The sequence below is a fragment of the Heteronotia binoei genome, chromosome 3 (assembly GCF_032191835.1).
Source record: "Heteronotia binoei isolate CCM8104 ecotype False Entrance Well chromosome 3, APGP_CSIRO_Hbin_v1, whole genome shotgun sequence".
In the NCBI taxonomy this organism is placed as follows: domain Eukaryota; kingdom Metazoa; phylum Chordata; class Lepidosauria; order Squamata; family Gekkonidae; genus Heteronotia; species Heteronotia binoei.
Window position 1 is genome coordinate 98,557,486 of NC_083225.1, and position 13,258 is coordinate 98,570,743.

Sequence of the window (13,258 nt, forward strand, 5' to 3'; positions counted from 1 at the left end):
GATATGCATAATGCAATGCCTGTCATAGAACACGACTGAAAGTTCTTTCAATTAGAACTAAAAGGCTGAAGTATAATGTTATGCATAGGCAATTATTAAACATCCTCTCAGCTTATCATTGGTTTATTGTTTTGCAACTGGCACAGTCCCTTTGTCATTCATTTTTCAGAGGTGAAGGTATCTTGGCTGCTTAATATAATTGTGAGTACATTTGATGCAAGCTTGCAACACTGGTTTGGTGAACTACAACTAGCTCCAAAGCAACATGGTTAGGCCCAAGATTATCAAAGAGCCTATCCACCCAACAGTGCCACTATCCTCATTGCTATGAACTATCCAAGAAGATCAGAAGCATTAGAGGAATCTTGGTTTAAATACCTTGCCTCCTCTAGAATAAAAAGACCTATGCTACCTTACCTGACAACCCCCCAAATCCTGAAAATGTCATTGTAATGCATTGCATGGCAATGTAACAGCTACAAGGACGCCATAGGTTATCTCCCTGCATTATTCCCACAACCTTAATTCCATCAGAAAGTAGAACCAAAATGCTGCCTACTACCGCTATTTATCAGCTTCCTAAAGCCATGTTTGTCATCAAAAATGGAATTTAAAATTTTTGCCTTCAGAAATCTTAGTCACTAGGGCATTTTTATATTCGTATTTTCAACAACTGTTTAAAAACTAAATTTAACTTAAAGCTAATGTTGTTTTTCTGGTAGCAGGAATAGAAGCTTTAGAAGGTTTAATAGAGACTGGTTTCCCTATTTCAGGAACCTGAAATATATCAGCCCGGTAAGGATACTATTGATTTTCTGACATTCATCTTCAATGGTTGGGCCCATAACTAAACTGTAGGCCAACATCAGGTGGGTTATACCAAAGCAATATCATTTTTCTCTGGAGAAAAGTGGCATATTTGAAGACACTCTGGCACAATATTATTAAAACATAATTCCAGTGCAAGATAAATTATTTTACGCAACAGAGGAAAGCAAGAAGAAAAATTAGCTACAAATAAGCATAGGACAGTGGGTGAAATTAATTTGGCAGAGGGTGGTAGGAAATAAGGACTTACGTTAGGACATAATTGACACTCACTATACAGTGAGGTCGTGATGAACGGCTATTGTGTACAATGGTGGCATAGCTCTGGACCCAAACCCAGCCACCATTCTTAGACAGCAGTCGGTAGTACTTGGTTGTGACTTGTCCTTTCACCAACACTATAAGACATAACATTAAATGTATTTATTTTCAAAAATGTTTTAAATCTTTTAAAATTATCTTTACACCCTGCATCTGCTCTACAAAGCTCATTCAATGATCAGATCCAAAATTAACTTCAAGTAAAGTAAAAATGAGAGAGGCAAACAATTTGACTACAATTGAGCTTTCCAAGCAGGGACATGTTTCAATAAATGTACACAATTTTGCATTTGAAAAACTGTAGTAACCCTAACTTTTTTTAAAAAAGAATTTTCCTTGGTCAGAAGTATGTGTTATATGCAGGCTTGTTAAGTACTGACATGGCTACTTTTCTTGGGGAAAGCTTTGTGTTTGAAATCTCATTTAGAAGAAAATGACTTGGGGAGTGGGGTATTTGGATTAGACAGGCAGTGGAAAGAGAAGTATACACACACTACCATTTCCCTGAAGCTGCTGTTGCCCTGATTCTATTCTTTTGTAATCCCTCCTCCCCCCCCTTTCTGAAAGGGGAAGTGTTATTTTTTTTTATCAAATCCGTTTAGTCATTTTGATCTTGCATCACCATTATACAGTCAGAGAACAGAACTGAGAAACTAGAATAAAGTGTGAGGTTTTTTGTTAATTGCCAAGGCAGTCCATGCAGAGCTCCTATATTTGAGTCCAGTAACACCTTAGAGACCAACAAGATGTCCTGCTGCAGCCCAACATTACTACCTCTGAAAACAGCTTTATGCGTGGAGCTGGCCTTCTTGGGATCCACTGCAATCAGTTGAATAGAGTTGGTAGATATTAGTAGTGTTACCCTAAAACATTTAGCCATGTGTTACTCTTATGTTGTCTGTGCACTCATTTAAGTGAAGCTAAAGCAGAAGTAGCTTAGGCTCCAAAGGGAGACAGCTGCTTCTCTGAAAATGCCTGGGGGTTAGGAGTGCTTTCCCACTCAGTTCTTGAGAAATGCTAAGAATTATTTCTTCAGGGTTCAACTTAGAGCTCTAGCTATTGCGCCTACTTTTTTCTTAGGTATTTTCTTAGTTTCTTTTTGCTTAAGTTCAGTGATACTGTCCTCATCTTAGTTTTCTCACACACGCCCTTCCTGATGTGGTGCAGCCTGCCACTTTCAAATACTGCTGCACCTGCAAGGGCAACTGCTCTGTGTCTGAGGCATCTTGTTCTTACTGTGGACAAAGCTTTATATCAGGGCTCTACTTTGGCTGTTCATTTCACCAGATTTGGGCAAGCCCATTACTTCACTTCTCTTTCTTCTTTAGTACTGCAACCCTCATAAGCACTAGCAAGAATGAATGAAATGTTTGGTGCATTACTTTTCATTTCCATGCCTCCACTTTGTATCCCCTTGACTCTAGATGCTACAAAAATATGGAGTATGGTAAGCCTAGAAGCTATCATAGGCATAAGGAAAGTCACCACTCATTGGTCACTCTTTGTACTGGATCAGTACCCAACCAAATTGCAATGCAGACAGATGTAAGACACCTGCTACAGTTAGATCCCACAGGCTGCATGTGCTTTCAGTCTGCAACAAATCCAAATCATTAACACCATTTCTGTCCTGTCTTTCTTCACACAATATACTGGTTTTACGGGGCAACAGTTTTATTATTGCTTCCTCTTAGCTTATTTAAACGTACTAGGTTTCAACACCATGTTAATACATAATAATCATCACACTGTGCAGCATTTATTCAGATGGCCAATCTTTTAATGTTTATGCTAGTCAAGACAGCTGCTGATAATTGATAAAGTAGTTGTGGTAACAACACTGCAGAAATACAGGTCATAAATTTTACACATTTTACTAATTATTATGACATTTTTATTGCTTTTTCTTCTGATATTACTGAAATTTGTCAAGTTGCTCTGCAATCTTCTGAGAAATCTTTCATTAAATATTGCAGCAGCAGCATTAACAAAATGTGTATTTTGAAGTTCTGTAGTCTGCAGGTGATCTGGACTATAGTAGCATATGATGCAGCATTCTTGACCTTCAGATTTCTTTTACTGTACTACAGTGTAATTTGCTTGCAGAATTCCCTTTTTGGCAGCTTCAAACATTACAAAATTCCTACATGGGGAACAGCTTTGTGTATGAATGTATATGAAACTGAATGTATTATTACTGCACATTTCCCCCTATTTGTATATGTAACTCACACTGGGAACTTTTGACCAATTCCAGTTACCTAGCAAAAGAATATGCAAGGGGAAAATGAAGTGTGCCATCACTATATTACTACTGAGTAATTTTACTGATTTTCTATTTACTTACAAAGATGATGAGCATATCGTAAATGAAATGCATCACATCCATGCACATGATGGTAAAGAGTTTTCTCTATCAGATCCTGTGGCTCATATCCAGTTAGTTCAGTCACTCTAAAAAAAAATTATAAGCCAGCATTTTGCTGTATTAAACAAATACTGAATTGTCCCAAAGATCAAGCCAAAATAAGCTGCAAGAAATTCCTTAAATGGGAGTGCTGAAAACTTTTCAAAATTGTTAGAATATTTTTAACCATGTTGATACACATTTTTGTATGCAAAATCCACTAAGGCATTCATGCTTCAAGAAAATGTTGCATTTATATTTATTGAGTGCTATATAATACTGATTTTCTATATCAAGATTCAATAGCAGTTCTTGCTGACAGGTATTCTTGCTGACAGGTATTCTGTAGGCTGTCTCTATTAAATGGTTAACTGTGACTAATTGTTTGCTCATAGCCACAAATGAACCATGGATCTCAGGTTTTCAGCAACGTTGGCAAAACTTCTGGAAGAGGATTTTGTTACTTTATAACAGCAGGATTTCAGGCCAGGAAACCACTAGGAGCTTCTGGGGACATTCCTGAGTTATCACTGGGTACTCACCAAACCCACAGCTAGCTAATAATTGGGTCCCATGGCCCAGGTGGTTCTTTCCTGAGATAAAGACAAGGGACAAAATTTATGCTTGGGTCTTCATGCATTCATCCTGTTTCTTCAATTCAGAACACAGTTTTTTACTCAAAGCTGTTAGTGTCTTGTCTGCTTCCTTCCTCCTGTGCAAAAAGGAGCTACTCAAACAGTAAATACAGCCCTTTATTTACTGCTGACAAGTTTCCATTTACCTTTTTCAAAATTTATGAATGTGGCAGAAGTAAAGGGGACTATGATCACTTTATAAATTTAAGACAGCCTAATTAGAGTGCCTTAGAAATGGGGGAAACAAACAGCAGTCTTCCAAGACTGGAAGAAGATAATTTAAGATGGAGATTACAGAATAATGGGACACTGTCCACCCTGATACATATAACTCAAACACGGAAAGGATGTTGAGGCCTTCAGGAGGAGAGAATGTTAGGTTCCGTGTTCTGTGTTGATGCTTAATGTAATTTCTTCAATACTGTCTGGACACAAGATTGCCAGTGGAGATCCAGTGTGATACAATAGCTAGACAAGGGCTTTTTTTGAGCAGGAATACACAGGAACACAGTTCCGGCTGGCTTGGCATTAGAGGGTGTGGCCTAATATGCAAATAGATTCCTGCTGGAAGCAAATAGGTTCCTGCTGAAACAATGGTGACATTAGGGGATGTGGTCTAATATGCTGATCTTTTTCTATTTAAAAAAAGTCCTTGGCTAGACTAGGAATGGGGAGGTCCAGGCTTTAATGGCACTTTGCCATGAAGTTCATGGTGACCTTGAACCAATCATACACCGTCAAACCAATGCTCCCTCTAAGCTGTGTTGTGAGCAATAATTCTACTTTGTGAGCTGCTGGCATTGAAGTTGTGAATGAGTGATTTGGCTACTGTATAAATTGGTTTGCTCTAGTGCCATCATTTCTGAACTTAGACAAAAATGTGTGAGTTTGAGGCTAAAAAACTGTGAGCTAACTCACACTAACTCAGCTTAAAGACAATAAGATTCCTATTCCCAATCTGCTTAATCTAGGGTTGCCAAGTCCAATTCAAGAAATATCTGGGGACTTTGGGGGTGGAGCCAGGAGACATAGGGGGGGAGACATAAGCAAAGTTGTGACAAGCACAACTGAACTCCAAAGGGAGTTCTGGCCATCACATTTAGAGGAACCGCACGCCTTTTAAATGTCTTCCGTACCTTAGAAATAATGAAGGATGGGGCGGGGCATCGCTGAGTAATGGCGGACACATTTCAGTGAAGCTCCTACGCCTTCCCTGCTAAATCTGGGTGCTTCAGCCATATCACAGACTCCGAAACAGGTCCCAGACGGGAAAATCTTTCAAAATGAAAGCCAAGGCAAAAACCAGAGCTAAATCTACAGTGAAAGCCGGTACAGAGACCTCACCATTGGTAAGAGACTTTTTTTCTTCAGGCTCTTCCCCTGCTCAACCCAGTCGCTCTCCTCCTACAGGCCCTAACATGGCGTCCGGGCAGAACTCTTCCGAGAATTCGCTACTTAGTTCTGATGACGCCCCAATCTGCAGGAGAGATTTAAACTTACTGAGGGAAGACATACATGTTTATTTTAAAGAAACTGTAGAAGTTTTATTAGCACTGGTCAATAAGCGGGTGGATGAAGTCGCAAATGATCTAGAAATAAAGGCTAAAATGGCGGAACGTACAGCCGAAATATCACTGTCTCTGCAAGCAGAATTAAAACAACTAAAGGCCAAAGAATCTTTACTTAACACCAGAGTAATATCCCTGGAAAATCTCTGGAGGGCTCTAAATTTGAAATTTTGAGGGATTAAGGAAGGCGTGGAGGAGAATACGGACACAGCTACATTCTTATCTAAATGGTTTGCCAGGGTGTTTGCACAGGAAAGCGGCATGGCTCCTGCCATTGCTAAGGCAATGCGCTTGGGGCCATTGGTGATGGCGCAAAACAGAAGGCCGCGAGATATATTAGCCCAATTCATATATCCCAAGACAAGATAGAAGATACTGTAGGAGGCCAGGCGACAAGGTTCATTCAGTTTTGATGGGCAGAAAGTGATAGTACTTCTGGATTTGCCGGCTGAGGCGCTAGAGAAAAGGAAAAAACTGAATTTTTTTGCCACTAAGCTCTACAATGAGAACATAAGGTTTTGGTGGAGCCCTGTCTCCGATATTCTTGTATACAAAGGAGGCATGTTGTTTAAAGCGTCAGACATCGTGATGGGGAAATTACTACTTGACAATCTAAATTCAAAACTGTCACAGAGTGAAGAAGAAGATTTGCATGCCTTCCTTCCAGTAACAGGGGACTCACTCTCTACTGAAGCAACCTGAACTGATGACTGAAAGCATTTATAGGATAGCAGGTGTCTGGATGTAATGCAAAGTGTTTAATAAGAGACTGTAAAGCATAAACTGCACTGACAATTCAGCTGATTTTTTATTAGTTCAAACACTCATAATAACCACTGAGTTAAACCATGATTTTTTATGTCTTAACTGTTGTAATTCATATGTGTTTTTAAAGAGTTTTAGGTATAGTTTTATTCTTATACGGAGGTCACTTTTTTACTCTACTAAATTAATGTATTTTTGAACAATCAATTTAGGATGTATATAGTTATTTTAACCCTATTACTACTTTTATAATAATAATAATAATAATAATAATAATAATAATAATAAATTTTATTTCTACCCCGCCCTCCCCGCAAAGATCTGGTATAACTAATATGATTAATCTGGTTGAACAATGAATTTCTGATACAGTTCTTTTTTACTTTTAGGTAGCTGTTAATTGTTATATGAAATTTGGATAATAAATGTTGAATGAAATTTTTTTGATTATTTCTGGTTGATGAAGTCTAAATCATAATACTTGAATGCTTTTATATTGTTAATTCATTCTAGAATGAAATTTGCTTAGTATTTAGAAGGGGGCGGATTAGAGGGGAATGGGTTTTTTTTCTTTTTACTACAATCCTTAGGGATGCAAAAGTTTTAAATCAATATGGGTATAAGGAGTGTACTAAGTAATATTTTAGGCTCTTAATAGATTGTTATGAATTCTAAGGCTTATGCATTCAGTTAATGCACTCTTGAAATGTAGGTTATATGTTATTTAAAAATTAGCTCAGTATTTTGGTGATGTTAATGAATTTAAACACTGTTTGTTCTTATGAAATTAAAACCACTGCTCAAGGCAGAGGGTTTTTTTTCTCTTTTTTTATTTATACTGATGGGAAACAGGTGGGAGATATAGCTTTAAGTGAAGGAATTAGTAAATGTTGTATATGCACTAGTTAGTCAAAATACTGTTTAAAGGGCCTAGAAACTTATAGTTACCTCTTAATTGCTCACATGATGCAGTACTTACCATATTGAATGTATTTTTGTAGCAAGAGAGTGGAAGCTTTACCAAACAAAACTTTGTATATGGGAGTCTGCTTTAAAATTCCAGTGAGGGAAGGAAAAAGAGAGATTTTTGAGTGATTTGTTCCTACTGAAGTGTGATAGCCCTCCCTTGTTTTGTAGGAAGGTTTCAGGTTAGGGAGAGTATTTTGGTAGCTCCCTATAAGTGAGAAAGTGGTAAGTGATTGGAACCTTAGCTCCTTTTGGGGCTTCAGTGTTAATTGTTCTCAACTTCTATTATTTTTTTCTTTTATTTTGTAGTCTAAAAGTATAATTTTTAACTTATTTCTGCTTTAGTCTGGCTGAGGTTTTAATTGTTTACTCTGGTCTAAAGTTCTGGTTTGAGGAACTTTATATAAATGTCTCAGCAGTGCAAACTTATCACGTGGAACTGTAAAGGTCTTAATAACCAAATCAAACATAGATGTATCAATAATTTGCTTTATAAAGAACGGGCTAACATTGTATTTTTACAGGAAACCCACCAAAAAACCAAACTTACACAATTTCTGAAATCCTCATGGTTCACTCAAACATTCCAAGCCAAAGGCACGTCTAAGTCAAGAGGCGATACTAATTTCAAAGAAAACACCATTTCATTGCCAACAACAAAAGCAGATCCCTCTGGACAATATCTGTGCAAGGTGAGCTAAATGGTTCCCCAATCACCCTAGCAGCAATATATGCCCCCAATTTGGTCCAGATTAACTTTATTAAAGCTACGCTAGAAGATCTAAACATATTGATAGGATGGCTGTTTAATCCATCAACGATTTATCCAGTGACCCCTGCCATAACATAAGTGAACAGAACAACATCAGGAAGATCACTGCCGTCCAAACCATGGAATGATCCAGGCAACTGGAACTGGTTTTAGATAGCTGTTTTAAATTATTGTATAATCTTATATTGTTTTAGATTGTATTTTATATTACTGTATAACCTAATTGTTTTAAACCCTATATTGTATAACTTATTGAAATGTTGTTAGCCGCCCTGAGCCTGCCTAGGCGGGGAGGGCGGGATATAAATAAAATTTATTATTATTATTATTATTATTATTATTATTATTATTATTATTATTATTATTATTATTATTATTATTATTATTATATATTCAAATAAGGGGAAGTAATCATTGGAGGAGATTTTAATTTAATTTCGGACCCATTTTACGATAAAACATACAAGCAAGGGAACCCAACTTGTGCTCTATTAAAACCAACTTTTTCAAAATACTATGGATAGTTACAACATGGTAGATGTTTGGCAAACGCTAAATCCCGGCTCCAGAGAATATACTTTTTTTTCTCCAGTACATGAGACATATTCTAGGATTGATTTTATACTTGCTTCAAAATCTTATATGAACAATTTTTCTAATGCTTCCATTGGGTCGCAAAACATTTCTGACGATGCATGGGTCTCTTGTGACTTATTTTCACATGATTCAGACTACAAAGGGCCTACATGGACTCTAAACAAACTACTACTAACAAATTCAGTAATTTCTGAGGAAATAGAACAGCAAATTAAAGAATACTTTTCCTTTAATGCTAACTGTGGTGTGTCCCAGGATTGTATCTGGGATGCTTTTAAAGCAGTTTTAAGGGGGAAACTGATCTCTATTGCCTCCAAATGTAAAAAAGAAAGATAGCAAAATATACTTGATCTACAGTCGAAAATCTCTTTATTAGAGAAAAGGCACATGAAATTTGTAGGCAAGAAAACTCAGAAAACTAAATATTGAAAGGAAAAAATTAGAGCTAGTGGAATCTTCTGCTATTCAAAAAGAAATGATATATTTAAGACAAAAATATATTACTAGATCTTCCAGGTCTCTCAAACTTTTGAAAAATAGGGTCTCGCGTCAGAAAACAAGCTCTTTGATTCATGCTATTAAAACACCTTCTGGTCAGACTGTATCCAACTCAAAGGATATTGCTGCTTCCTTTTTTCATTTTTACAAGAACTTGTATGCCACATCTAACCCTAATCCTAAAGCAACAGCTGAGTATTTGAAATCTATTAAGTTTAATAAAGTCTTATCACAGGACCATTCTTCCTTTTTAGACAGGTCAATTAATTTGACAGAACTGAAATCAGCCCTGACTAAAATAAAAAACAATAAAGCTGTTGGGAAAGACGGCTTCCCAATAGAATTTTGGAAGCATTTTAAAGACCAAATTGTGGAATACCTCCGAAACACCTGTAACAATATAATGACTTCTGGTAAATTACCCAGCTCTTGGAAGGAGGCTAGGGTTATTGTTTTACATAAGGCAGGGAAGGATAAGCGGAGCCCCTCTTCATACCGTCCAATATCTATTTTGAATCATGATTTTAAAAAATTTTCTACTACTCTGGCAGAAAGATTGAATAAAATTATAGCACACTATATTAATAATGATCAATCTGGTTTCATACCGGGGCGTTCTATAACTGACGTTCGTAGAACACTTAATATAATACATTACCGTAGAATAACATCCCCTCTTTGATACTCTCCTTAGACGCTGAAAAAGCGTTTGACAAATTGGAAATTCCTTTTTTAAAGTCTGTCTTAACTTCCATGCAATTTGGTCCTAACTTTGTACGTTCTATGCTATTTATGACTCACCAAATGCTCAAATTGCAATTAATCAATTTCGTTCTGATACTTTAACTTTAAGCAGAGGTACTCATCAGAGATGCCCGTTGTCCCCGATATTATTTGCATTCTCTTGAACCTTTAGCTCATGCTGTTAGGGAAGACCCAGAAATAGAGGGCATCTTGTTGAATGATAAATCTCATAAGGTCAGCCCATTTGCTGATGATACCTTATTCTATCTTAGTAACCCTTTGAATTCATTACAAATATTAAAACAAGTCATTGATTTATTTAGTGTATATTCTGGTTTCACAAGTTAATTTTTTAAAATCGGAAATCTACCCTATGGTGATGACACACTTTGAAACAGGACATATTGAACAATTTCACCTATAAATGGGTAGAAAAATCTTGGAGATATTTGGGGATCAATATTCCGGTGAACCTTGAGGATTTATTTCAGGCTAATTACTCCCCTATTCTTCTTTCAGTTAAAAGGTCATTAGCAGAATGGTCAAAATGTAACTTCTCAATCATTGAAAAGGTTGATCTTTTAAAATCCTTTTTGTTACCAAAATTTCTTTATTTATTTCAAAATCTGTCTATTCCAGTCAGTAAGCAGGACTTAAGAAGATGGCAAAATGCCTTTTTAGATTTCTTATGGAACTCAAGGCATCGTAGAATTTCATCTTCTCTAATCTCAAAATCGTCAGCGCTTGGAGGCTTAGGAGTTCTGCTTCTCGAAAAATATTATTAAGCGTCCCAGTTAAAATACATTCTCATTTATGCTCTATCAGAGTGCAATACCTCTTGGCTTAGTATAGAAAAGGCTGCCTTAAAAGATGTTTCATTATATGAGAGTATTTGGCTTGGAAAATTTGAAAGACCAAAATTAATTTTGGACAACCCATTTCTGGAACACACGCTTAAAATTTGGGACCAATATAGGGAGGTTCTAACACCGGCAACATCACCTTTCATGTCTTTTCTTGGACAACCGTGGTTTCAACCAGGTAAAGCATTATGTGACTATAAAGTTTGGTGAGACAAAAACATTTTTCAGCTGATTGATATTACAACCAATGGTAAACTTAGTACTAAACCACAACTAGAAGCAAAATACAAAATAACAATACCTTGGATGGAGTACTATCAGCTGTTTGATGCTTTACACAAGGTAATACCACTTACTTGTGTAAATAGAGCACCAAATTCCTTTGAATCTCATTTAAAATCTGGATCTTCTTCTGTTAGAGGTGCAATTTCCTGTATTTATCAATTACTTAATGGGAAAGATTGGGACCAATGTACCTCACAACAGAACCAATGGCATAAAGACTGTGAAAAAGTATTTTCAGAGGAGCAATGGAAAACCTTATGGAAAAGTTCTTTATTTAAATCAAGATCTACATATATTAGAATACAAAACTTTTAAGGTATGGTCTCGATGGTATTTTACGCCATATAAATTGTTCCGTAGTAACTTGACCCCAACTCCATATTGTTGGAAAGGATGTGAAGGAACTGGTACTCTGAAACATTGCTGGTGGAACTGTCCAAAAATTAAGGAATTTTGGAAATCAGTAATTAAGGTAGCCGGGGAAGTAGTAGATTTTGACATCCCTTTTTAACCAGAATCTGTTCTGCTTAATATTTGGCATAAGAAACCTGTTCTAATCTGAAACTAGAACTTCTTTCATTATTGTTAGTAGCAGCCAAAATTATTATAGCTTTATGTTGGAAATCTGATAGATGCCCCACTATTCGTCAATGGTAAGATAGTCTGGGATTTGATGATCCAATATAAACTGTCTTCAAGTATTTTAAAATACAAAAATCCACTGTTAGCTGACAATTTTGTTGAAAATGGTTTACTTTTCTCTCATACATCAATGAGAAACCCTCAACTAGTCTTAAGTATTTGACTTTATACCTTGCCTGCACTCAAATTTAGGTGGTGTATTTTTTTTGTAAGAATTATTTTGTTTCTAGTTTGTAATATATAATTTATATTTTTGTGTAAAATGGTAGATGCCATTTTGTTTATATGTTAATGGTTGGTTGTTTTGTATTGATTTGTTAAAAATAAAAATTGTGAGTTATAAAAAAAGAAAAAAATGAAAGATGGGGCACCTTCTTTTGGGGCTCATAGAATTGGACCTCCTAGTCCAATCTTTTTGAAACTTGGAGATCATTTTGAGGAGAGTCATCAGATGCTATGCTGAAAATTTGGTGCCTCTACCTCAAAAAATAGCCCCTTCAGAGCCCCTGATACCCACAGATAAATTCTCCATTATACCCTATGGGAATCGATCTCCATAGGGAATAATGAAATGCCCAGCAGACATCCCCCCCCCCCATTTCTGACAACTCTGAAGTGGGGGAGGGCCTGCTCCCACTTGAGGATTACAATCTCTAATCACGAGTTGCTGAACTTCCAACTTCTTCAAAGTAACAGAGCAACCAAAGGTTCAAGTTTACCTTTCCTATGCAAATGACCTCTTAAAAGATTGTGCAACCAACGGAGGGTCTGGGCTGCTTTCATAGCCACTGGGCTGCTTTCATAGCCACCATCCCAAAAGGAAGCCTTTCCAAGTGGAGTTTGAAGCCTCCGGAGGTGGAAAGGCACATGGTGACTGTGGGAATGGGGCTTCCCCCTGGCGGCCAGCTGACTGGGAGTGGGAAGGAGGCTGGGAAAGCGGGAGAACCCCCGCTGGGACCTGGGAATTGGCCAGTGTAACGAAATCCGTGATGCAGTCCAGTTCTCTTCCAACCAGGTAACAACAGATATGGTGCTATTCCTATTTTCAACAGGTTTAGTAAATGGCTATGTTTTAACCTACCAATAATAGAATGATTTAGGATGGACTACGAAGCTCCTTTCTGGCCTTGACAGATACATGAATCAAACTAAACCAAATCTTACTAACTATACAACAACCAATTTTCTGTGTAAATATTCTCAGCATTGACTCCTTTGTAATAGAAAATTTTAGTCTAAGCAAATATATATGTATATGTGTATATTACCAGGAAAGCCTGGTCTGGGGCTTGGGAACTGCACAGCCCTGGACCAAACCCCCAAACCAAAAACCTGCCCAAACAGGACCAGTTCAGGTGGTGTCAGGC

General features: G+C 37.0%; 1 protein-coding gene across 1 annotated transcript in view; it reads right to left on the reverse strand.

Annotated features, from left to right (window-relative positions):
* SIM2 (SIM bHLH transcription factor 2) overlaps positions 1–13,258 on the reverse strand; it is a 74,389-nt gene that overhangs the window by 15,545 nt on the left and 45,586 nt on the right. Inside the window, exons 7-8 of the mRNA XM_060234280.1 lie at positions 3,497–3,603; positions 1,079–1,226 (exon numbers count right to left, since the gene is read on the reverse strand). Coding sequence (XP_060090263.1) covers positions 1,079–1,226; positions 3,497–3,603 — 255 coding nt within the window. The remainder of the gene's footprint in view (positions 1–1,078; positions 1,227–3,496; positions 3,604–13,258) is intronic.